Source organism: Labrus bergylta, chromosome 5, assembly GCF_963930695.1.
Source record: "Labrus bergylta chromosome 5, fLabBer1.1, whole genome shotgun sequence".
Taxonomy (NCBI): Eukaryota; Metazoa; Chordata; class Actinopteri; order Labriformes; family Labridae; genus Labrus; species Labrus bergylta.
Window position 1 is genome coordinate 9,539,500 of NC_089199.1, and position 27,329 is coordinate 9,566,828.

At 39.7% G+C, this 27,329-nt stretch overlaps 1 protein-coding gene across 1 annotated transcript in view; it reads left to right on the plus strand.

Annotated features, from left to right (window-relative positions):
- Window positions 1–24,086, plus strand: part of iars1 (isoleucyl-tRNA synthetase 1) — a 53,291-nt gene extending 29,205 nt beyond the window's left edge. The window contains exons 18-34 of the mRNA XM_020636769.3: window positions 225–308; window positions 2,712–2,856; window positions 3,534–3,654; window positions 3,797–3,888; window positions 4,165–4,242; window positions 4,993–5,114; window positions 8,136–8,238; window positions 8,878–8,961; window positions 12,958–13,132; window positions 15,429–15,541; window positions 16,890–16,985; window positions 19,440–19,616; window positions 19,920–20,040; window positions 20,568–20,693; window positions 21,394–21,540; window positions 22,640–22,792; window positions 23,038–24,086. Coding sequence (XP_020492425.1) covers window positions 225–308; window positions 2,712–2,856; window positions 3,534–3,654; window positions 3,797–3,888; window positions 4,165–4,242; window positions 4,993–5,114; window positions 8,136–8,238; window positions 8,878–8,961; window positions 12,958–13,132; window positions 15,429–15,541; window positions 16,890–16,985; window positions 19,440–19,616; window positions 19,920–20,040; window positions 20,568–20,693; window positions 21,394–21,540; window positions 22,640–22,792; window positions 23,038–23,120 — 2,020 coding nt within the window. The 3' untranslated portion in view covers window positions 23,121–24,086. The remainder of the gene's footprint in view (window positions 1–224; window positions 309–2,711; window positions 2,857–3,533; window positions 3,655–3,796; window positions 3,889–4,164; window positions 4,243–4,992; window positions 5,115–8,135; window positions 8,239–8,877; window positions 8,962–12,957; window positions 13,133–15,428; window positions 15,542–16,889; window positions 16,986–19,439; window positions 19,617–19,919; window positions 20,041–20,567; window positions 20,694–21,393; window positions 21,541–22,639; window positions 22,793–23,037) is intronic.
- Window positions 24,087–27,329: the final 3,243 nt, after the last annotated feature.

A 27,329-nucleotide genomic window follows, 5' to 3' on the forward strand; every position in this document is an offset into this window, starting at 1 on the left:
ATTGTGCTATATGTGCTGTAACATTCAGCCCTCAGAGCTGCTCTACAATACAGTTACTTGTCCTCAGCCCCTGGGTCTTCATGCAGCACTGTGCTCACAGGCCTACTGACCTGGAAGGACTTGACTAATTTGAATACCAACGTGCATTGTTTCAAACATGCACTTTAGTTCAAGCATACATGTGTGTGTGTGCATTAATGCCTCTGGCTGTCTCACTCCTGCAGCGATGGACAGAAGATGAGCAAGCGCAAGAAGAACTACCCGGATCCAGGACTCGTAGTGCAGAACTATGGAGCTGATGCCCTCAGGTCAGCTCTGTGTTTGAATGTGAACCAGTTGTGTGATTGTGTGTGTGTTTCTGAAGCATGAATGCCTGTGTGCCGGTGGCTGGGATCTGTGCGGTAATCTACCTTATGTTATTAGCAGGAAGAAGGTTTAAAAGGTTTGAATCACTGTCCATGCTTAACTAGGCAGCTTCTTTGTCCTACATACAGTGTACACACAGTCACGCATACTGTACACACACATGCATTCACACGTTTTCTCCTCTTACATTCACTCCTTTGCCCTGAGCAGTGACAGCGCCATGGCCATATGGTCTAATGAATAAAGCACCATGCAGTTCCTCCATATGCTCACAATATAGACTGATGAAGAAAGAGCTGTGGAGATAAATAAAGAAAAGTGATGGCTTTTTTTCTCTTAAGGCCTTTATTTACAGTAGAACGCATCTATTTTGTGCTTTAAGACTTGACTTCCTCTGTTGCGGTTATTAAACACTGCGCTCCTTTACTTCTTCAACTCCCTTTACTTTTACACCGGGTGAAGTAACAGCCCTCTGACATCATGTTGGCTCATTTTAGGGTGCCAAAAACTATTTGACTAGCTGATGGATCTGTGTATTGTGCATTTTGTTAAAAAATGTATTTGAAGAGTTGCTCATATTAGAAACGCAGATGGCCTGTTGCATGACGTTGCATCATGTAGGCTTGCTTCTAAAGTCATCATCAGAACCTTTTAAAAGCAGTCTGCACTGTGTTCTGGTGCCTGCCACAGGCTATAAAAGCATGGATTTGTCAGGTTTTCTGTCTGTCATGTCAACAGTGATTGCATTTGGATTTAATAATGAAAAAGAGATTTTGCGCTTAATTTAATTTGTACTGATAAGCTGTTGGTTTGAAAGGGTTTGTCCAAAAATGTTGCAAAACATAATGAAAGTGGACATGGAGCTGAATTGGAAAACCTTATCCAATCCAAACACATTTGACATCTACATCGCCTTTCATTAGGATACCCAGCTTTCCTTTAATTGTGTCAGATAAGTGTCCTGTAATCTCAAATATTAATTGACACTCATGGGGCTGCAGGCCCAGTTGTCTCTATCTTTAGCTTTAAAAAAAAAACAAAGGAAATATTAAACTCTGAGCATGTTTGTTAAAGGAAGAATATGCAACTTTGTGATCCAGTAGATGTCGCCCTTGAGCACCAGCATGAAACCAAAACAACTTGGGCTGCATTGTGTTAGCATGCTAATGCTAGCGCTCTTTATTTTACTCGTATCTTCACACTGCATGTAAATTTACACAAAATGACCGTGATCTAAAAACACTTACGTGACATTCAAATAAGCAGTGAGTGCAGTATGTTAGAGTCCCTCAATTAAACAACTTTTATATTTAAGGGGATGAGCCGGCCGGCCGTCCCTGTCCCTGTAAACACGCTGTAGATACGGCTCGGAAAACATCACTGACATAGCCCCTAACCCTGTCATGACTCACACAGTTATTTTCAGAGGATATACGCTTAAATGTAGCAGAAATCTGCAACCACTTTTTGAAGGTCTCAGAATCAAAAGCATTTTTTCTCGGTCTCAGACTGGGCCGACTCCGGATTTAAATCAAGACCACCACTGATAGTCCAGTTTTCCACGTCATCACTTTGATTCTAAGTAAAACAACCCTTTCTGAAAGAACAAATTACATGTATTTGTTCAAATTAGGATTTTTATCCCCCAGTTACGGCGGCAACCTTCTCTGTGTTTTGGTCTAAGTGAGTGACACACTCACTGCACACAAGATGATGTTTTTTTTTGTGATATTCATGGTCCTGCCTGGGTCTTGGTCTCGATCCCTAAATGTCTCGGTCTTGTTTTGGTCTCGGAGCATTCTGGTCTCGGGTAGGTCTCGGTTAGTGTGGTCTTGACTACAACACTAACGTCTTCTGTAGATATACAAAATCTTCCGTTTTACTGTTAAATGAGAACACACAGAAAATTTTAATATTCGTTTTAAGCTGGAAAAATGATTGATATTGAGAAACATGGAGCGTTACACATTTCTTTTCAGCTTAGCTTACATGTAGCCATCTTCATGAATTTGTTTTACTCAACTCTAAACAAGCCAACCGGGTGTTAAGTGTTCCCTCAACACTGTTGTTTTGGTTCCCTTTTACTTTCCTGTTTCCCGCATTTCAAGTTATTTTGGTGAATGTGTAACTGGAGCGTCCCCACTAAGTTCTGCAAAGTTTATCCTCAGTGCTGTTTTGTGTGATCTATCAGTCCTCAACAACACAACACATCTTTCATTTGACTTGGCCTACTTTCATATCTATGAACACATTTTCATTTTTTTTTTTTTTTTACCTGTGTACCCACTTTCAGCCTGTCATTATAATTTCTGCCATACTCACAAGCCTCCTTTCCCTCTGCGTAGACTGTACCTCATCAACTCTCCTGTGGTGAGAGCAGAGAACCTGCGTTTCAAAGAGGAGGGTGTTCGGGACGTGTTGAAGGATGTCTTCCTGCCGTGGTATAACGCCTACCGCTTTCTGGTGCAGAACGTACAAAGGTTACAGAAGGTACATGTGTAATGAAGAGAATAAAAGGTCATCACTGCACAATTCATACAATGGTCCTTTAGCTTTTCCAGTTCTACAAAACACAACATTGTAACTTCTTTTAACCAATCAAGTTTAATGAGAGTAAAAAAAGGAAATTAATCGTTTTTGATGCCATAGCAGCAGTTATACATCCCTCTAATGTCCCTATGTCACTGGTTTACTTATGGCTGGGGGATTGTGGTTTCATCTGGAATAAAATCAGAAGCTGAAAGCATTTTTTATTTATTGTCTCTGCTCTGCTTGTGAAAAAAACCTATCAATTGTTTTAAAGAATGTTGTTCCCTTAGTGTCCTCAGCCTTGTTTTCTGACTTCTCTCTGTCATGCCGAGTCTATACATAGATATACCACCCTCGTCAACCCTTATTGTCTGGATTCACCTTTTCACTAACAGTATCAATCACATGTTTCACTCCACAACACACACCTTATTGAGTTCATAGCATTAACACACAAACACACACACACACACACACATCCACCACCTGCTGCCGCTATAATAACAGCAAACACTACAGATCTGACATAGACCAAGTGTCTACACGGCTGCAGAACTAGCTGTTCCTGCCTGTAGATGGCTCACAGCAGCATCAAACTCATCAAACTCTGTGTGTGTGTAATTGTATTTATTAATTAGGAGGATGACGTTCAGTTCCTGTACAATGAAAACACAGCAAAGCAGAGTGACAACATCATGGATAAATGGATCCAGTCCTTCACTCAGTCCCTCGTCCAGTTCTTCAAGACTGAGATGGACGGTGAGACACGCAGGCACCACATTTTTCCCCTTTAAAACTCAGATTGATCTGGACAGAGGCTTCAAGACAACTGCTTCAAATTTTCAAATCCTCTTGATCTTGCCGTTTTTATACATAAACTGACTGTAGTTTTCTCTCGCAGCTTACCGTCTGTATACAGTGGTTCCTCGCCTGGTCAAGTTTGTGGACATGCTCACCAACTGGTACGTCAGGACCAACAGACGTCGTCTGAAGGTGAGATATCAATTCAGAATCTGTTTTTATTTAGAGTCAGCGATGACAGTTTATAGGTTTAAGTCCTGAAAGTTTCTTTTATAATGTAAATGAGTAACTGTTTAATGGAAACATTTCAGTGTCTTAATCATAGCTGGAATCAGTTTATGGACCTTCTAGTGAATGTTTGGTTGTCATGAGTTTGAGTATAAATGTTCTGATGTCTGCGAGGGCACTTTTATTTTTCTCTCTGTTGCAATGGGACTCACTGTATTGATGCATGTGTGAACTTTTCAGGGAGAGAGTGGCACTGAGGACTGCCTGTGGGCGCTGGAAACCCTCTTCAGTGTCCTGTTTTCCATGTGCAGGCTGATGGTGAGTCATACTCTTTCTCTCTCTCTCTCTCTGTGTGTGTGTGTGTGTGTGTGTGTGTGTGTGTGTGTGTGTGTGTGTGTGTGTGTGTGTGTGTGTGTGTGTGTGTGTGTGTGTGTGTGTGTGTGTGTGTGTGTGTGTGTGTGTGTGTGTGTGTGTGTGTGTGTGTGTGTGTGTGTGTGTGTGTGTGTGTGTGTGTGTGTGTGTGTGTGTGTGTGTGTGTGTGTGTGTGTGTTAGAGAGAAATTAGATTGTATGGGGAAAATTTCTTGTGGTGAGGTTTTGCTTTTGTATATGTAAGTAACAAAGAACTAATGCTGGTATACAGAATAGTTGTGTGTGTGTGTGCTCACATGGCTATGCATAATGCATAAGCAGTAGGAGTTTTTATTTATAACACATTGAAGATGTTTGCATGTGAGGCGAGATGCATGCTAAGAGCCAGTTATCCTAACCCAGATCAATACAGATCAGCTTTGGGCCATACAAATTAATTAGCCGTGGTTGAAATGGATGAGAATCGCATTAAAAGTAACCTCTCTCCAACATAATTCTGTTTGAACTTTTGCACTGTTTGAGTGGGAAAAGCTGTTGAGAAAAATGTGTTTTTATTCTGGTTTCATTGCTGCTTCTGACTTTTAGACCTTTTTTTGTCAGAAAATGTGAATCAACCACAGCAACAGAGTATCTTAATAATCTTCTACTCTTCCGTTTTCTTTCATGGGGTCTTGCTCTTTTCCCTACATCCCCTCAGGCCCCCTTCACACCTTTCATTACAGAGGTGATGTACCAAAACCTGCGTCACCTCATCGACCCTGCCTCTGTGGAAGAGAAGGACGCCAGCAGCATCCACTATCTCATGCTGCCACAAGCCAGGTTAGTAAGAACCTCCAATACAGCTCACAAATTTAGGGACATTGACACATGTTAAAGTAGTAGAGATTTCTCAGTATCTGTTTGCTAAAACCAATCAACAGTTAGATATTAAATTAATCAACAGTGATCTTTACTCCCCTACGAGAGTACACGGAATATGGCCCAATCACAAAGTCGACCTTAAACCTTAGCATTGAACCCTAAAGTACTCTAATGGTGTCAGACATGGAGTGCGAGTGTCTTAGTCCTTGGGTCTGAGATGGTATATGACATAGAAGAAGATGCAGAAATACATAATGAGAAAAACGCCGACCGGCAGTATATATTTGTATCTATTCCACATTACATTGTTCGCTTTAGAAAACTATCAAAAGTTGTAAAAGCCAAACATATTAATCATTTGTGAATATTTAGCTTAAAAACACAAACAACTCTTCATACAGTATGTGCTATTTAACCACAAAAGTGATCAACTGCACCTATTTTAATACAACTTCCATATACCAACGTTTGTTTACATTAAGTTTGCGCAAGGATAATCACATCCTTCACGTCAACAAGTTTGCAATGATTTCTGGGTAAGTCCTCCACAAAGTGTGGATTTCGGCATGAAATCTGCAGTAGAGCCCTCACAAACTTGACCATGATGCTCAAGGGCTGTGGGTGGGGAGATGTGGATTGGGCATTTGTTGGGGTTGTGGACTATACAATGGAATTGATGATGTCATCTTCGGCTTTAACATTAACTACCTTCATCTACATTTTGTGACTGAATTATAGACTTATATATAAACTGTTTTGCAGCCCGACCAGTCAATGTGTCACCTCTGCACACATTTGTTCTTCCCCGTAGCCTCCAACCTCTTCCAGCATTTCAAATAGTCAGGCCAAGAAAACAAGGTCAGGAATCAAAGATTTAAGAACATAAAACAGTCTCCTGCTGTGTGTCATAGAGGTGGACTGTTGACTAAAAATACTGGTGTCCTACGTACGCATCCACAGAAATTGTTCCATTTTAAAATGAAACAGTCGAGGCTTTAGGTAAAACAAGCTAAGCTGCTAATACACACTGTAAGGATTTCCTTCTGTATCTACGAGCATGTCTTGTTCAATGATTCATCCAAAGGGCAGATGCTTTCTTAAACCAGATTTTAAAGCGTAGAAAAAGTAACTGAGGTCATCTGGTTTAAAAACTGATGCTCTTTCCACATATAGTCACCCTGCAGCCCCACCCCCATGTTACCCCATTTTTCCCAGAGGATATCCACTGCTGATCCACAGCCTAATCAGACTCAGCCAGAGTGCGTGGCCTTACTTTACCCCGACAGTATCACACTCTAAACTCCATGGAGAAGCAGCTTTTGAGGCTCCAGAGTCCACAGTAGTTTTTAGATAACCGTCAGGCTCCATAGCAGCTCTTCTGTTGTAGTCATTTTTATTTCTCTTTATTCCTATTGTTTGCTGCCTCGTTTTCCTCTTGTATGTTATCGTTCTAACATCGCCAGTCTGATCAATTTTTCCTTTTCACAAGTCTTAGTTTATGGGATGGTATAGGTTCTGTGGATAAAGATTTGCTTGTGAGTCATTTCTGAGCAGATTGTCTTTTTCCACTGGTGTGTCAAATGCAAAGCTCTGTTTCTGGCTGATAAAACTGAATCACAGATGATACATCTTTCCACAGCGGTACCAACAATCAGGTCACCTGATAAGAAGAAAAGCATTGAAATCCTTGTGCACTGCCTCCCTCAAGTTCACTGCTAAGTCTGCCTGAACTAACCCTGCTTGCATTTTTTGGATGAAACTGTTGATTCTTTCTTTAGAGAGAGATCAGAGTTGTGTACTTTAAGCAGATCATTTAAAGTACCCACACAAGCTGCACAGCGCCTGTCTCCGTATACAGCCCAGCAGATGGATATTGCTCACAGACTACGATCATTTTCTTTCCCTTCTCTTCAATTACCTCAGTTAAATGTTTGCCTCGGTGGCTGATCAGTTTTGCAATGCCTGGCAGGAATTTCTAATTGCCAAAACTTAATTGCATCGTCTTTAACTGTAACAAAAAAAAAGTTCTGACTTGATTAAATATCCATTTGATTTACCAAAAGGAAAATAGTGCGTGTAGTGGTTCATATAATCTCCCCTGTCACTTAGGCAGCACTCACTGCTGCTGCTTTATTAGCGGCTTGTCCTTCCCACTGTCGAATGGGACTACTTCAACCCCCTCCCAAAGGTCAGCCACCAATCAGGCGCCGGGAACAGCTGCTCCTCAATCAGCTCATTAAATGATTGGCCGTCCCCAGTGTCCTCTCCTCTCTCATTCCACTCTACTGTTGGGGGCACACACATGCAGAAGCACACACACACAACCCACACACACAGTGTGTGATGCTGCAGACAGTTAGGGCTAATATCACTATTATGCATGATTATCAGAGGCTGCGCAGCTCTAATTTGTATCCGGAGGTGGAAGTCTCTGTACCTTATTAGTGAAGGATCCTTAGTTATTGTCTGGTACTGATGGTCCTGAACTCTATTTATTTTGACGTGTGGAAATAACCTTGTCACACATCTTTTTTTCTTTTTTCTCTGAAATGTAAAAGCAATTTAATAACCCACCATTAACAAGAATTTGCTGCATGTGAGGTATTACAGAAATGAACCTACGCCCCCAAACTGTGACCTGACATTGTAGAAAGTTTCACAGAATACCAAATGAATCTCCTCAGAAGAGGGGTTGTTTTGAAATATATTCTCTCATCCTCCTACAATCTAATATTCTAGGAAGGAAGCCCAGTAAGGGCGCACACTTTTTTGTTTCGCAAAAGTTTAATCAAGTGGAGCGTTTTATGATATTATTGTTTTTGTGGAAAGCGAGCATCATAAATGCCCCCACCTCTTCAGTAAAACCTCAACTGCAGACTTATGAGGTGTTAGATCATACTACCACACTGTAATGCTAATTCATGTGTTAGGATGCTTTGATTTTCTTAACTTGAGTTTTTTTTTGTTTTTTTTCCCCAGAGAGAATTTGATTGACAAGCGCATTGAGAGTGCTGTCTCCCAGATGCAGTCTGTGATTGAGCTGGGCAGAGTGATCAGAGACCGGAAGACCTTGCCCGTCAAGGTGAATTATTTCCTTTATCCAATCCATTCATGCACTCCAGTGTTGGAGAGGTACAATGAATGTAAACGATGTTAAACATGCTACATTGGTGTTCTTATCTGATTACAACACAAGGAGTTACATGACAGAAAACAACAGCCACTACTGTCAGAAAACTGTCCTTATTGGATGTTTTTTTAGTTTAAAAAGTTTTACAAAATGTTTATATTCTGGGGCGTAGGTGGGACTAGTGGATGGTTTGCACAGAGTGTACAGAGGCTGCCCAGGTTCAAATCTGGCCCGTGGCTCCTTTTTCTGCATGTCATTCCCCACTCTCTCTCTCTCTCTCTCTCTCTCTCTCTCTCTCTCTCTCTCACTTATTTCCAACGTTGTCCACTGTCCCATCTCTCCAATAAAGGCCCAAATTACATTTTTTTTAAGGTCACAAATAAATTGCTAAATAGATTTTTCTAGAAGTATAGTTTTTAAAATCAATCATAAATCAGGATCTGTTTTTTTGTTTCTTCTATTCCTACCATAGACTGTATATAACAGTGTATGATTCCTGCAGGTCCAGTATAGGCCTTATTTTTCTCTTTGATGGCCAAGGTATTATTTCTGTGCTTTGCTTTAACTGTGTAATGTGTTGATGTATTTCAGTACCCGTTGAAGGAGGTGGTGGTCATTCACCAGGACCCAGAGGCTCTGAAAGACATCCAGTCCCTGCAGAAATACATACTTGAAGTAAGTAAAATGTCTTTAAATGTTTTCTTCTTTTATGTTAACAAGAGGACATTTTATTAATTGATCATGCTTTTTGTGTGCTGTCTTGGTAAAGTGTCTTTTAACCAGTGCTCTATTTGAAAGAGAGACATACATCTTCTCACACTCCGTCTCCAGAACCCATCTGTGTCTCTTTTATTTAGGTGTTTCTCTAAGTCTTTTGACTGTGCTCTAATAAGTGCTGTTACTTTGACAAGATAAAGAGCAATTTAAAAAAAAAAAGTAGAATCTCTTAATTATACAAATAATCTGAGTAATATGTGTATTTGTATAGCATTTTTAGAAACAAGGGTTTACAAAGTGCTTTGAATGCAGAAGCATTCGTAACAACAAAGCAGAAGAACCCAAACAACAACAACATAAACACAACAAAGCAACCCATGGATGAGGCACCCAACAACAATAAAACCCCAATAGTTAAAGAACCCAGACAAAGAGTCAACTAACTTCAAAACCCAAACATCACAAGAACTCAGGCAACACAGGAACTCAGACAACTTAGGTCGATTGGAGAGTACCAAGAATAAATAAATAAAGATAAATAAGCAATCAAAAGAGATAGAAACAATAGAAGTTAGCTAGAAGCTATAATCTTAGACAATCCAAAGCCTGTATGTTCAGTTGTAATATTGAAAGTTCAATATAGATGGTGTTTGTATTATCAGCTGTAATTTAAATTTTAGTGCATTGTTAATTGAAAGAGGGGCTGTTTTTTAGAAGTTGTCCTATAGAGCAGTGGTTCTCAAATCGTCTAGCCTCAGGACCCGCCACCAACTCCTCCCTGAAAAATCGTGACCCAAATTTAGATTATTTTTCATCTAATCAGATTGATCTAATGAAAAATTGTGCGGTTTTTGCAATTTGCCACTTCCGTCAGATGTTTTGTACCTCAGCCAGTTCAAAACATCCGACCGAAGCAAGAAACTGAACAAAACTAACACATTTAAAAAAGGGCTTTACAGGCACATGCTCGCGACCCACTGAAAACAGCTCCGCAACCCACTTTTGGGTTCCCACCCACCAGTTGAGAACCACTGCTATAGCGGCATTGGTGGGGTAGTGGTGAGTGTACGCGCCCACATGTACAGAGACTGCTGCTTGGGTTTGAATCCGACCTCTGACTCCTTTCGCGCATGTTATTCCCCCCTCTCTAGCTATCTCTCTTTCTCTCTCTCTCTCTTATTTCCTACTCTATGCAATGTCCTATCAAGATAAAGGCAAAATTCCCAAAATAAATCTTAAAGGTGTCCTATCGGTTTTGGGCAAATAAAAAAGGCAAAGGTAAATTTATTTTGAAAGCTTTATTTTTAGGCTGTTTGCCTTTATTTAGACAGGACAGTGCTGCTGTTTGAAACAAAAAAAAAGAAACCTTTTGGTTACATTCCTGAAATGAGAGATACCTGGTTCTCACTGCAGCTGCCTGTCATGTTTATTTCAAGGTTTCCGTAGGAAATCGGGAGTGAGTGGTGATGACATGCAGGAAAATAGCCACAAGTCGGACTCGAACCCAAGCGGCCCTCTGACAGTCCTGATGAATTACAATAGTGTGCAGGGTTAGAGCTGCCAAAGAGAGTGGAAAACAACTTCTCACATGTTACACTAACTGTCACAGCCGTTAAGCACAGGAAGCGCTGACATTTTTTTGATTTTCCACTAAGCTCAAGACGTCAACGTTGTTCAACATATGACTTAGATGACCTCCTTAATTTCTTTATTAAGAATGTCTGGTTCTCTTTGATGTGAAACTGTGGCACTGTTGCTGCATTTATCCCACTAAAGCCAATCGGAAATAGTTTATGAATGAGTAAGAGGATACATGCTAAGAAGTTATGAATGCATCTAAATTTGGGAATGGATTGGGGCTCTTGTTACGATAAGATGCTAACCCCGGAAATTGACAGAACATTTTCAGACTGAGGTCCATGTGGGAAAAGAGCTTTTCCTACAGCCGTCTGTTGGATCCTGCAAGCTGTATCTTAGTTCAAACCTCTTCTTATCTCGCCCTGTTTCATTTCTGGGTGGGGGAAACATTTAACCTTGCCAGCTTAAAGCCCTCTTCCAGTAAACAAGTTTTATTTGCTCAGAATTGAGAGCAGCCTGAGGTCCCTTTGCTCAGGGAGGACCCTTCAAACTGTCTTTCAATGTGTGTGCTGTCTTGTCAGACAGGATGAGCGATTGAAAGTTTGGTTGATTCACTCTGGATTCACCTTTTACTCATTCAGCCTTTCATAATTATACTACAACTGTTGTGATTTTCTGGTAATACTTTGATACTAGATAACTACACAATAATTCATTAGGTTCTGGGATCTTGCTCTCGTCACACCTCTGTATGATGAATAATAGCATTATTGTTGTCATTCCCTGGCTTTCTGACTGGTTGATTTAACGGCTGACTTACTCTGTAGGTGAATTACATTTTTAAACAGCCCTCTACAGCGCTCTTGACTTCATTTGACTTTTACTGGATGTAACAAAGCATTTACCTTAACTTTGAACCCCTCAGAATTGCCTCTTTTTACATAAACAGTAGTGGGCATACCAGCCCATACCAATACCAGCTTATTTAATGGGTTTTACTTTGTTGTAAACGAAACAGGAGGTCAATCCTTAAAGGTATGGGTCATATTGCTAATGTTTGTTTCTTGGGGTAAACCCCCCCCCCCCCCCCCCCCCACACACACAAAAAAAAATGTTTTAACAAAATGTCTCATTGGTTTGGGGGGAAGAAAGAGAGTTGACACATAAAGGGATGGTTATTGTTGTTCAATAGCCTTTGGTTGTTGTCAGCTTTGCTTTGCTGATAATCTGTTGTAGTTGTGAGCTTCTGACGCTGCAGTATCTCAGTCTGTAAGGACTTGGGTTGGGAACTGGAAGGTTGCTGGTTCAAGTCCCCTTGCCGACCAAATCTGGAAATTGGTCTGGTAGCTGGATAGGTACCAGATCACTTACTGAGCACTGCCGAGGTGCCCTTGAGCAAGGCACTGTTCCCCCGAAACCAGCCCAGGAGCACTCACTGTGGGCAGGCCCCTAACTCTGACATCTCTCCATTAGAGCATGTCCACAGGATCCTGTTTGTGCATCTGGGTTTTTTCAGCCTATGTGTGTGCAGCATACAGTAAGTGTAACAATTGAATTTCCCCTTACGGGATCAATAAAGTATATCTAAGTGCAGCAACATAATGCATATTTTGCCCATGTGCACTGTTTTATTGAATTCTTACCAGTCTAGAAATGTTGCCCTTATGTTGATCCCTCATCCCACCTCAGTAGCTTATGTGTGCTCTCTGTCCACAGGTCAAAGATGCTTTTCGAGGTTAAACTATAAACTAATGCAGTAGGGTCACTGAATTTCCACACTGTTGCTAGGAGATCTTCTCTAGTAATATTTTTCCGGCAATTCTGGTTTTGCAGCAGATAATGAAAACATGTTATCAGAATTTGATGAATTATTGAATCAACTTTTGTTCACTTTTTGTGCACATCACAGATTTTTACATGCTTCAAACTGTTTTTTGCACAGACAACAGCAACCTTTTAGCAACAAAAACTGGAAACCTCTCCACTGTTTTGTGTTGATATTAACTTTAACCGGTCAACAATTTGTTCAGACGCGTGTTCAATACTGATACAAAGTGGAAAAAATTTGTCTTATTGAGCCCTCATACATACACCATGTAAAAGTGGTAAATATTGTTTATATCTTAATTTCCCTGTGCTTTGTACATAGCTTATTATTCTTTGAATACTCTCACTTTGTGTTTATTGCTTATTCTATTATTACTTCTTCTACTTTATTTTTTTATTCTATATATATTTCTTTTTCCTCCTGCTATGTTGTTTTTAAGAGCAACTGTAACAGCCGGATTTCCCCCTGGGATTAAAACAGTATTTCTGGTTTCTGAACCTCACCTTCACCTCTAAGACAAATTGTTTCTTCTTTTCCGTTTTCTTCAGGAGCTCAATGTGCGACAGTTGACGATGTCTACAGATAAGGACAAGTATGGTATCAGTCTGAGAGCCGAGCCAGACCACATGGTGCTGGGCAAGAGACTAAAGGGAGCCTTCAAAGCCATCACTGCTTCTATCAAGGAGCTCACCAGCACGCAGCTCGAGTCCTTCCAGAAAACAGGTATAAACCAAGTGTAGCTGTCTGGTATGTGTGTGTGTTGGGGGGGGAGTGCACACTATCAGTGAACTTGAGGAAACCTTTTAAATGCAAAAATGCAAATCAGCGGCCATATGCAGTTTTTTTAGCTTACATATTTTTCTGATTACAAATACCAAAAGCTAATCATTAAGCAATAATTCTGTTTTCCGAGTAATTGATGAGTGAACATTCAAGCACATGATTGCCAAAATGCTGCATAATCTTTCAAAATGATATTTATTTAACAATAAATGTAACTAAGATTACTGGAAACGAAATACGGTGCAAATGGACAGCCGGTTTATCTTCTGCCTGCAAACCCCAACGCTCCTGAAACTATAATCAGAGCTCGAGTACGGATCAAAGTAGTCCAAGGTATCTTGTCCGTCCAATTATAGAAAGACGAGGAGAGCCCCCAGAGTCTCCAGGGAAGGAGGCAGTGGAGGTCAGCTGGGCTGTGGGAACTTAACATTTCCAATCACTCGGATGTTTGAAGTCTGGCCAATTGGATGGAAAAAAACTGGAGGATGAGCGATGGAGGGATAGAGATAGATTTGGTGGAGGATGGTTGAAAAATTTATGGAGGGAGGAAACGCACAGATAAAAATGTTTACAGTTGATCCGTGATACATTCTGCTTACTCACAGGAGAGAGGAGAGTTCTGAACGATACAATGCTACACCGTTCTGTTGAAGGGGAACTTAATATCAAGCTTGGACTGTCAGCCTGTTAGCTTATCTTAGCATAAACACCTGAAGAAGGGGAAATGGGTCGTCGGAAAGTGACCAACCAAAATAATATGATAAAGAAATATAAATAACATAAGCCTTTTCTACTGTTCATTAAGTGGTGTAAACATTTCTGTCTCTTAATACAGTTTCACAAGTAGTATGTCCATGGAATAACGAATGCTACACGTGCAGTCAAAGTCTACTTTTAACCTCCAGCTCAGACTCCACAAGTCAAAAAACCTTGTTCGACTTGGACTATAAGGGTGGCAATTTGGTTGGAGACTGATGGTGGTTTCATGGCCTTTGGCTGAATTGCTCATTATTCCTTACCTGTACCTTTGATCCCATCAGTTTGACAGGGAAAAAAAGAAAATAGGTTAAGACACCAGGCGGGAAAAGAGATGTGAATAAAGGAGGGACACAGGAAATCAAAGCATGGAAATCTAGGATTAGAGAGAAATGAAGTGACTGTTTCACCCAGCCTCTGGGCGTGGAGAAGAGAAAAGAAGAACACGGTCATGGTTTTTAGTCAGAACACAGACGTGGGTAATTGTTGCCACTGGCAAAAAGAAAAGATATAAAATCGGACTCAGATGGGTTTGCGTAATGTTTGAATGCTCAGCTCTTTGGTGGATGTGGTCAGGTGAGATTGTAAAGTAAGGAATCTCTAAATGTAAGTAAATACAGGTCCAGACCCTGGTTAATTCAAAACAAAGCCCCAGCCTCCACGCATGTTAGTAGAGCTTTATTATTAAGTGTGGCATGTTGTTATTGAAACGTTTTCAACGATCTTTCCAATAGAGGAAACACTGCTAAATACAGACTTATACTCACGCAGTCAGTTGGCAGTTTATTCAGATTTAATTAGGAGAGTAGAGGAGGCATAAATAGTTTATCATCATGTTTGCACTAAAGCCTGTAGCCAGAATTGATTTAATCATAATCTGCCTCAATAATCAGCTATTTCACACGCGTTGAGACTTTCTCAACCTGCCCTTATATCATCAATTTCCTGTTATCAGACTGGTGGCGTTTTAGTTTTGTACATGTTTTCCTATTTGTAAGACCCTGAGGATCATTTTAGATTTCCACAGAAAAGAAAATGACAGCAGTTATAGTTTTCCCCAATTAAATGATCATGAAGTGACGTGAGTTATTAAAGACAAAGAAGAAAACATCGTCTCACTAGATTGTCCTTTAACTTCCTACTGACTGCATACTGTGACATTTGTCATGGTGTTCTCTTTAGGCCACGCAATAACCCTACGCAAGAGGAAAAATCTTAATGTTTGTGGTCGCAAACTCTTTTAATGACCACCCCCCCTGGTGGTTTCTGTTTTGACGGTGTAATTTATGGTTGTTCTGAAATGTGGTCTAATGGTGCAGAGACACAACGGGGTTACATTGTTTTGATTTCTGCATCAACAGCATATTTACTTTGTTAAAGGCTGTTTTTCTAATGACTGATGAATGTTATTATCTGCTTATTTTTTGATTTTGTTTCAATACCACAACTGTGGCCTCCTTTTGTTGCTGTTGATTTTAAGGATCCATCATGGTTGACGGACATGAGCTCCATGAGGAGGACCTGAGGCTGATGTACACCTTCAACCAGAGCTCTGGCTCAGCCGCGCAGTATGAAGCACACTCTGATGCACAGGTATGCTATTCATTTAAACCCAATCCTTTTGGCTTCGCTAACTTTTCATGAGAATGGGACGCCCTGCAGGAAAACAGAAGTAATACCGTTAGTCACCTCCTCCTTCTTTTTTTTTTTCCACTAAGACCAAGGGCTGACAACGGCAGTGCCATTTTCAACTTTTATCAGACATGCTCGATAAGTAGGCTACCTATAAGACGAGTGGTGCGCGACAGCGGTGTGAAAATGGTCTTGTATCATAACAACGTTCTACCGCCGTCCCTCTTAGCCCCACCAATTTTATCAGACAGTTCACAGACGGGCTAACTGGCTGCTTTTTATAACTGACAGATGGTGTGTGAACTAGTGCAATAAAGCTGTTAGCACCTCTCGCGAGATGACCTCGGCCGGCTGCCAAAGTTACATACTGCAGTAAACGGGTAAACGGGCCGCGCTGTGGACATGGCAGAGACGCCATCTTCCCTGTTGAGAGTTATTGGGCTGTTAAATTGACCTTGAAACTACTATTATATTGTTGCTTTAAAGACTGTTGTTGTGTATATTGAGCCACAAAGTGTAATGCGACCAGATCTAAAGAGAAATGTTCCTATGCTGCAGCACCTGCACTAGGCTTCTATATACTGTAAATGCATTTAGGTGCCTTTACTGTAAGTGTGATGTATGAAATAATTTCACGCCTAAGTGGAGACCAGCATGTATGCGTTTCCCACAGGCCCTCTCCAATCAGTGCTTCTCCAACCGTAAACACACCACAAGACTGCACCTTAATACCAGTTTACTGAGCTGGCTTTATAATTCTCTGTTACTGTCACTTGCTCACACTGTCTCTCCAGCACCCATCTGTCTCTCTCTCTCTGTCTCTCTCTCTCTATATATATATAGCTCACTCTCTCTATCTCACTCTCTCTCTCTCTCTCTCTCTCTCTCTTGCTGTATGTTCTTAGATGATAGATCAGAAAAGTAGAGTAGAAATGTTTTTACATTAAACCTCAGTAACCTATAGTTGTTGTTTTACTTTTTGTATTGAGGAATAATGTGATGTTAATGTTAAAATTATTGCTGAATCATTGTAATTGTGGGCAGGATTTTAAGACAATTTAATGCTTATTTGATATTAGATCACATAACTCTTCAATATTTTAAGTATCATTTTTAAACTCCATTTTCATATTTATTGTGCTACATATTTTTAAGCAAGAAAAATAACTTGAAAAGACAAGAAAGTGCTTACAATGATTTAAAACAGGTATCTAAACTAAGCGGTAACATAGTGCTTCTCAAATTATTATTTTTGGATCAGTTTAACATCGAGCTCCAACTCTCCTTTTGACTCTATGTTTGATTTCAGGTCCTGGTGCTGCTCGATGTCACCCCGGACCAGTCCATGCTGGATGAGGGCGTTGCTCGAGAGGTCATCAACCGCATTCAGAAACTACGCAAGAAGGTGGGACAATTATTTCAGGAGCGCTACTCCATTGGGAAACAAGAGTGACACATAACACACTACTAATAAATGTAACAATCCAGTGTGTAATGATCAGATGGTGACGTATTTGAAACTGTTTGCTGATACATGTAATCAGGGCTGTGACGGGGTGAACAAAACACGTTGCTGGAGCAGACTGAGGATTGTACTGAAAAAAACACATGAAGACTTTTTATATGGGGAGTAATATATGACAGTAAGCGACACAGAAAGGAAATGAAATGTGAGAAACATTTAGAAACATGGCACAGTTGACAAAAACCTTACTAAAAATACTATATGAGAAACATAATACTATAAATGTTTAAAGGAGGACTGGAAAACTAGCACATACCCTCCTGGTGGATTTGTTTCACACTGCAGACCTCAGAACTAAAAATAAAGACACACAAGAAAGGATTTGATAGATTTATAAATCAAAAGGAAGTTCATCAGCATCTGTTAATTTATATTTAAACATTTTTTTTTTTAAATTTAATAAAAGACTACATAACCTTGTTTTAAATCTTCTTGAATTGAATATGCTTATTTATGTGTTCATTAATTTTTGATGGGACTAGTGTTTAAGATTTAATGGCATATAACTTTAATGGCAATCTAAACTCATCTAACTGAGGTTGCAGACAGCAAACATGAATACCCTCTCCTCACACCCACCCAATCTAATGCAGGGAGGGGGCTAGAAGGTGCTCAGTGTTTAATTTGTCCATTATGGGCTTCTGTAGAAACATGCAACAATGCACGTCTGTGAAAGAGGGCCTGCTCCTTCTTAGGTAATAAAAATCATGAGAAGACAAAATTACAAAGTTTAATGTGTGCTTTCAGCGGTTAGTTTATTCTTTATTTTTATAGATCAGTCTAAGTTATTTTGGTATCATTAAATACTAACTATCACTGATGTCTCCACCATTTGTCAGATTTGGGACACCATATTGGACCCTTGGTTGTACATGACAGTAACTGCTGAGAACTCTTGTACTGTTTTTCACACAGTTCTAAGTTTTTATGGACTGATAAACTAATATTGCATGAATTGATGGTGAAATGACTCCTTAGTTCCAGCACAATATTGTTGACCAAATACAAAAGAAGAGTATCGTACATACTTTGGTTACATCTCCCTCCCTTTCTTTGGCCCTCTCTCCCCCCTTCCTCTTTATGTCCCATGCTAATTTTGTGAGGCCAGTTTTGAAATCTTTCCACTGCAGCGTCACAGTTAGAAGTTTCTCCATCATAAGGCAGGCTTAATGGAAGCTTAATTACAGTCTGGCCCCTTTCAGATTCTAATGTTGGAGCTTTGAAGTGGTCTAGGGAGTAAAGACGGATTAGCCAACAGCCTCTTGTTTTCACAAGCAACAAACAGTTTTTTCCGTCCGCCTATAGCAGTGGTGTGCACTGGCTTCCAGCCAGGCTAAATTCCTCCAGTTATTTCAAACTGAGATCTGTCAGGAATTTTCCACCCCGGGGATGGGAATTAATGTTTGAACCATTCTTTGACATGTTTGGTAGTAGTTTGGGGCAGTTTTTTGTATTTATCATGGTTTGTGTGGGTGATTGTGGTTTTCTTTTGTGTGCAAGTGCTGTGTTGGAAAATAGAGGTTAGCATTTCCTTTATTTCTTTTTTGTTTGTTATTGTTGTTTTCAACTGCTCACAAACTGGAGATCTGTGTAGCTCTGTCTGATGTGAACACTGTGTGTATGTGTGTCAGTGTGAGTGTGTGTGTCAGTGTGTGTGTGTGTGTGTGTGTGAGTGTGTGAATCAGCCCCTTCAGGGTAGGGTCACTACCTTGACTTGGCAGGAAAAGCCTATAAACCTTCTTCCATTGATTGACTGCTCCTCTGTATCTAGCTAACGTTATTCCTCTGCCCTTGAGCCACATACTGCAATTGGAGTGTGTGTGTGTGTGTACTACCCAGTCAATATGTATGTGTACGGCCGTGCACATGTGTGCACGGCTGCACACTGCAGATTAGGATGAGATCAATGTGTTTGAAAGTGTCAAGGTTAGAGGAAGCTGGCAGAACACAATGCCAAAATAGATGGGCTTTCATCCAATAAAAAAATCTCCCCTTGTTCCCTCCTGCCTTCATTTGTTCCTCCTGTACTGTTTTGGTTCTTTAAAATCCCTACCCTGTCTTCTCTTGCCCGCCCGTCCATTTTGTTTATCCCATCCGCTCTTTCTTCCTTGTATCAGGTAATAGCTTTGTCTGGATTTCTTTTTCTTACAGGAGAGAGACAGCCTTCAGAAGAAATACCTATCGAAAAATTACATTAAATTATAAATTTTTAGCCTTTGTAGTGCCTTTTACTATACAAACTTTTTTTAAGTAAAAGATAACATCCTAAATTACTAACAGAAAAACACTGCTTGGTATTTATTAATGAGTTAATACCCATTTCCAATCACTCAGGGTCATTTGGTTCCATCAGATGAGATTACTGTGTACTACCGCTGTCAGCCAGAGGGGGAGTACTTGAGCTCTGTGATCCAGGCCCACACTGACTTTATCCTGGCTACCACCAAGGCTCCAATGCTGCCCTTCCCTGTCCCCAAGACAGCCAGCGTCATCATAGAGGAAAAGACTCAGGTATGAAAGCAGACCTCAGGGCGAGTGGGAATATTGTTTCCTTTACTACCACTCATGTTCAGTTCAGTAGGCAGATTGAGGTGCACCACAGCCTTTCAGCATTAATAAAACATGTTTGTAGAATACTCTGTGTAATATAATAAGTGTGAGCGACAGTGATTTTATGCCTAAAGTGTTCTTAGGATCTTTTTAAGCATAGTAATTCCTAAACATCTGCAATTGAGTGTATTTTTTGTTTGGTATAAGAAATAAAGAACACAATTTTTTTTGCCTTCTTCATTCTCTTCTTTTTTCTCATTGCAGCTAAAGGGCTCAGATTTGGAGTTAATAATCGTAAAGGGATGTTCAGCCCCTCGCATTCAGCTAAATGGACCAGCCTGCTCCTACGTGAACCTCAGAGTGACGGTCAACAACAAAGAACAAGGTTGAAAACGTGAAACGTGTTGTTTCCTATCAGAAAAAAAATCAAATAGCATTTTGGGGAAATTGAGCATACATTGATTGTGAGATGGTGGGATGTGTAGCACACAATACTTGGACAATAATGATGTAGTCTTCAAAGGTTTATTGTGCTTTTGTAAAAGATAAATTCAGTCACTTTACGATACACTTTGTCTCAAAGTACTGTCGAACATTCAGCTGCTTCCACTTCAGTCAATCAATCAATCAATCAAAAAACAATAGAAAGACACATCCAACATGTAAGCAGAAAGGCCCTTACCAATGTTTAACAACATAGCATATATTGCACATTTCCAATATTGCACAAGATCTGCAAAAACACAGCATGAGAGATGAAATAGCAGAGGTAAGAAAAAATGAAAACATAGGAACACCATGAAGCTATTGCACAGCCCACACAACATAATTTTGATTTGTCTTACCTGTAGCTCTCTCTCTGATCTGTTTGACTCGTCCAATAATACTGTCGGACTGTTTTTTTTCTTTTAGAGGGGGTCGTGCTGTTGGAGAACCCCAAAGGGGATAACAGACTGGGCTTGGACCTGCTGAAGAAAGTGTGTGGCAGCATCTTTGGTACCAATAACACCCAACTCAGAGTCTTCAACGACAAGACCGGTAGGAAAAGACATATGCAGCCCAGTCTCATCTTTTTGCAAGACAAAAAAAACCAAACTGTTTTAGTAGAAAAGAGCTCACACTGTTAAACTTGTGAGCTGAGGGAGCAGAGAGACTGCTTTTTTCCTAAATCAAACTTATTGATTCTTTCTGAAGTGAACCCTGGAGATCTTAACTTTTAGTTTTTAGACATTTATTTTTTAGCCATGTAATATTGGCATGATTTCACAGCATGATTTGTTTTGGTGTGTGTAACAGGACTGTGCAGCCAGCTAGCTTAGCTAAAAGCATTAGAAGCTCAACAGTTGAGCATCTCTCAGATAGCTATGTAGCTGCAGCTAACATTTGTACAGCAGGGTGTGCAGTAACATTTATCATCCATACACTCCACTGCATACTGATGTAGCATCATTAATATAATGTTGTAACGTTTGATAAAGCATTTTTGCCTGCAAGATAAATTTCTGCTAATTTATCTATTCTTCCCCACATGTTCCAAATGATTTCTATTTCAGTCTGTTTGACACTATAAGAAGGAAAAGGTCGATATAAAAGCTTTGTATTCTCTTTTAGTCCTCATTCTTGTAAATGAAAAGACAAAATTGACCCACATTTGTGGCGAGTTAAATGGTTCTATAATCACCCAGATGAATATCTAACTCTACTTTCTATATTAATGTTCTTTGTGTGTTCTTCACAGAGTTGACCAGCAAAACAGACCTTCAGACTCTCAATGGTAAAACTCTGTCAGTGACTTCGGGTTCTTCCTCCCCTGGATCCGCCCCCACCACTGACACCCTTCTGTGTCCTTACGTAAACCTGCTGCTCTGTAACGCACAACCGGCTGGTGAGAAACACACTTCAACACACACCCATGTAGTGTATATACAGCCAAGGCTAAACTGACATGGCTCCTTTTAATTATGATCCAATTCTCCAGAGAGTCCAATGGCAACAATGAATTCATCCTTCTGACCAGTTATGTCTCTTAAGTCAAAGCTTCATTTAAATTCATACATGAAACATTGTTCTTCTGTAGATATGAGAAGGTTTACTACTAAAAAAAAACAACAAGTTAGCCTCCTTCATTGATGAATAGTTGGACATTTTTGAAACATTGTTTACGCCCCGCATTAAGGAATAGTTTGACATTTCAGAGAACATTCCCTGTTGAGTACATGTTCTTTTTTATCTGTTGTGTATAAGTTACTATATTTTATACTTCTTGATCAGAGTAAGACTAAAATATCTCTTCCACTCCTGCCTGTACAATATAGCAAACAGTAAGCTATAGCGGCCAGCTAATGTAGCTTAGCACAAAAACAGGAAACGGAGGGAATCTGCTTTCCTGGCTAGGACCAAAGAAATAGTCTTAACACAAACACCCCTTATCCTGTGGTTTCTACACATAATTTTTTACCTTTGTAAAAGTGAGGCTAGCTTTTTCTTGTTTTCGTATGCCTTCAGCTAAGCAAAGCGTCTTTTAGTTTAGTTTTTTAACTTTCAAGGAAGTGAATAGGTTGGTTTTATTCAAAAATAATGAGCTAGTCTCTTAAAATACTGGATCATATTTTAGTTAGATAATTATTTAGTGTATACAACATATTAATCTCTACAGAAAATAGAAACTATACTACATACATTACTAATAATAGTGATGTAGTGTTCATTAGACCAGAAGAATTGACCCAAATCGAGCTTTATCCGGTTAAGTCATTCACACAGTCACACTCATCAATAGATCATCCAGGCCCTGTCTTTCTCATCAACTCTTTTTGATTATTCCTCTCCTCTGTCTCTTCCTTCTCCCAGGGCGGAGCTTGCACTTGTTTCCTTCCCAGGACTTGTGAACAAGCCGCACTAACAAGCCAATCATTTCTTAATTTGTAAAGGAAGTAAAGTCTGTCTGTTTCACTTCTCCTCAACACTCCTTTACTCTCCTCCAGAGTGCCAGTCAGGAGACGCAGGCACCCTCCTTTTGGTGAACCCAGTGGGCAAGAACGGGCTCGACCACTCAGGTCTGCTGTCTGAGGCTGCCAAGGTGTTCGGCCTCCGCAGCAGACGACTCAAACTCTACCTGGACCAGGACCTCACACAGGGTAAGATGAAGAGACAGAAGATATCATGTTATATTTATGCTGATGTCTGTGTCTGTGATATGGCAGCTCATTTAGTATGCTTAAAATAGTCCATTATGGATAAAATAAATTACTGCAATGAAACAGTGATGTTTTAAATCCTGATTCTGTATCATATCTTGAGCAGCTTTGGAGCTTTAGAGATTCATTTGAAAACATTCTTTCTTTTTTTAAAGGCTTTTTCATGTCTTTTTGTTTTTTTTCAGAGCTGCCGGCTGATTCATCAGTGAAATCTCTAAACACCAAAACTCTGTTTGTGAGAGTTCTTCCAACAACAGCCGAAGCATAAATCCAGAGAAGCCATGTCGGGATCCTGGCATCTCTTGTAGGTTCCCTGAACAGAGTTTTTTTACCCCTTAAATCTTAGGAATAAGCCCCCTTTAAAGTATAGTCAAGTCATAATCTTTTCTTGGAATCCAGATGCAAAAAAGGTTTATCTATCAAGTTCAAAACGTTTATTCTACAGTCACTATCGTCAATGTCTTAACATTTCTTCAGACATCTCCGGCACAAAATTTGCCAGCCTAAAGATGTCTTGGAATTTTGATGTGAAACAAAAGCTCTAATTAATCATCGCATATAGCCAAGTCATACAATACTGTTCTCCCTGTCGCAGTTTTAAGACTTCATCTTTAATTTGTCACTTATTATAGTAACTGACACTTTAATGGAAGCACAATGTGTTGCTTCTTAACAGAAGAAAAGATTTACATAATTTCTTCACATTAAAGTGGATGTACTTCTATAACAGACAATTACATGCGACAGCTGAATAGATCTGCTGGATAAATGTGTGATGAGGCTGGTTACAGAAAGTAGGATGGATGGAAAGCCAAACATCAAACTCTTCCTGGAAATAAGGATTCAAGGGTACTGTCTAACCTGTCTAGCTGTCAGTATTGCCAATGGGTGTTTTCCTTTCTTATGCTAATTAGGACATATTATGCAAGCTACTTCCCTTCAAGGCTTATTTGAGGTGAGCTTAGTCCACAGTAATTATTGCTGCTGCTCATTATTGGGAAACCAATTTGGCCTATTGTGCTTCAACAGATTTTTGAATTTAACAGATAAACCTATTCTGCTTATTCATTGCATTGGGAATCCTTTGACAATTGTAAAGGAATTTAAAAGGTAAAATGGATTTTCGGGCTGCTGAATCTACAGGACAAAGGGGTCTCTAATAAAAAAAAAAAATCAACACATTGAGAATGTTCTATTTTAAGTGACAAATGGAATAAATCGAATGTGACTAAAATTCTGTATGTTTTGTTTTTCTGTCCATTCAGACATCATGTCTGTGGGATCCTGCAGACTCATTTAGCTTCAATTATAGAAAAAACATGTTTCCGGACGTTTTGACTGAATCATGGTACTCTCTTTGGACTTTTGCAAAGTCGGGGAACCAGTAAAATAAATGGGATTTAAATTTATTCTGCAGCAAAAAAGTGAATTTGAATGAACATTTTGAAACATGTAAGATGGTTTATCTTTAAAGCCCAGCGTAAAGACTGGAGACAGGAGAAACTGTACAAATATAATAAAATTTGCCCATAGCACCATGGTCTAAAACCACTAATACCTATGTTCTAGATAAATTAACTAGATTTAAAATGTTAATTATGAGCTGTAGAGGTGCTTGTTGGTGGATTTTGAACAGAGCTGTTTACTCTTATTTCCAGAATTATGTAGAGTTAGGCAAACTGCCAATGTTTTCCTAACATTTCTACCTGTCCTGCCAAGAAAATGTTTGCAGTAAAATTGAACAGCAGAGCAGGTATACAACCTATTCATAGTTGACAATAAGGCACTTGACTGTTTCAAGTTTTTCCCAGGTTTATCATAAAGTCTGTAATCAGCTCTTACAAAGCAGCTTGTCTGTTACTCCATCAATGTAGCGAAAAACTCAAAGTGAAAAATCATGCTCTTCTGGCTAGAAATACAACTTTGTGATGGTATTATTCTCCTTAACCAGAAGAAAGTTAGAGAAATGTTTGCATAGTTGCTGTGAACCAATTTCTCAAAGCAATGCAGGGATCCTTCATGTCAAAATAAACAGCCACATTTTCTGTTTCCAGTTTGTGTATTAAAAAGTGTCTTGTTTGTTCTATTACTGCTGACCCAGTAACAACCTGTCCACAGAAAGAGATGTTAATCTTCCACTGGGTCATCCTGACAACTATTTTTATCATCAAGAGGCTGTAATAGTCCTACTAAAATAGTCCTATTATTAAAGTCACTTTCTTCAATGTCAACAAACTTTGCCGGTCGAAAAGAATTCAGATGCATGGCAGTTCTGTTGGAGACTTTAAAAGAGACAGTAAATAATCTCACTTGACTCAGTAGATTACATTGTTCTCCTATAATTTGTTTTCCAGGGGATGTTTACAGGGTACTAACATCCTCTGGCATGATGGTGTTAATTTGTCCGTGAAACCTGGTTTAACTGGTCTGCAGCCAATAAAGTGAGATGCCCTGTGTGTGTTTGTGTGTCTGTGAGTGTATAGGCAAGGGGTGTATACAGTAGGACTTGTGTGTGCTGATTAATGAAGAGCCCCGGGGGGGACTGCTCGGGTATCTCTCAGTTGGGGATGTTGCAGCAGTTTTTTTTTTCCACTGGGAAAAACAACACAAAATAGTGGGTTTTTTTGTTCAGTGTGTTATTAAGTCTGAGTTGATAGCGCATTAAACCTTGTCTCTCCATTGTTTGGGATTTTCTTGTCAGATCAGCAGAGGGAGAAATGAAGGGCAATAACATGAGGATAGCTGGGGGAAATGAACTGAAGTATGTAGGAACATAACGAAAGATTTGTACTTCGGTTTTTTCTCAAACTCTTTGGACAAAGTATGAACTAAAGTTGACTTGGAATTTAGGGGAACACTTTTTCCCCAATTGAAATATTACCCATATTTTGAAATAAACACAAAATACTTGTGCCCTAATGAGAGGGTAAACACTGTGGGAAGAAACCCCTCATCCCAATTACGCCCTTAAGCCCTACTGACAAGTTACATAACCTACCACATGGCCCTTGGTTGCCACCACAACCCAGAGCATCACCACCTTCAAAAGACCCAGGCTCTTTTTATGCAACACAGATACTATCACATGGCACCTATCAGCCCTCCTAACACAACTATGAAGACCGATGGGCAGCAAGAGCCATGACATAACTATACCACCTCACAGTGTGAATAGAATATTATTGCATTTTACTGTTACTGAATTCCTGCATCTCTATTGTCAGAGTCATTTCAGTATGATGATTTTAGCCCCCCTCCAGGGCGGAGCAGCATGCTGCTTCACTGGTTAAATATTAAGCACACAGCTCTGTCTCATCCTCTTCTAATCTGTCTCGCTCCCATCTGCTCCTGCTGCTTCATTTGTGCCTCTGCACACCCCTACCCAGGTAAGTGAGTAGCTCTGTGACCCATCTGGTCGTAGACATCACAGGAATACAGTATGCAGTATGTGAGAAGTGAACATGATCGCTGTCATCTGACTGTAACAACTGACAACACAACTCATTTACACTGTGCTGCATTCAGCCAAAATCCTTGGCCCAGTACAGTATAAAGTGTTTTTCAAGAATACACATTGGCCAATAGAGGCTGTTCTGACCAACTCTGGCAACATGGCAACACATGTATGCTGCGTAATGGAAAAATCTAAATCTCTGCCAGTAAATCAATTTTCAGTGCCCAGTGTGTGGCCTACTGAAGATTGACAGCAGCAAATACTACCTCAAACAACTAGCACATTGGTAAGCGGATATGAAAAAGACAAGTTATTCTACTTTGGATGTAGCAGGTGTACAGGCCACAAAATGGAATTAAGGTGGCATCTGATAATGGGAAATTTGAGACAGTTATAGCATAGATTTACAAAAGATTAATATTAAAGCTGATAGAAAATATGAAGTGGAGGTAAATGCCAAGCTCTGTTTACCCAGCTATTGGCTTACTGTTTCTACCAGAGCCAGAGGGAAATGGATACTATTTGGAAATGATAGCAACACCAACAGTGAAGTTATGAATATTTTAACTTGAGTTTTTTTCAGAAATATTAAACACTTGTATACAATGAACCAAGGCTGTCTTGAAGAACCTCCATCCAAAGTTCATGGCTGTAAATTAGATTTTATTGACTTAATGTAAAAAAACAAAACAAAACAAAAATGCAGTAACTGCAATATGTCCAACTATCAAACTTTATTTGGAGAATACCAATGTGTGCCCCCCTGTCTTATTCATATTAGTGGGTATTGAATGCAAATATGTAGGATGCTGGAGGTTTCCAATTCCTTTAAAATACATAGGATATGACATCAATGCTCTTTATGAATACATTTTTGAATTTCTAAACAACACATATTAGAATCTGTCCCAACATTCAGATTCATTAAAAAATAAAAACATTAAAAAAAAACATACAAATCTCGAATTTGGATGTTTTTGTTTACTTCAACACCGAACCAGCAAGAAGACGTCTTCTGATGTT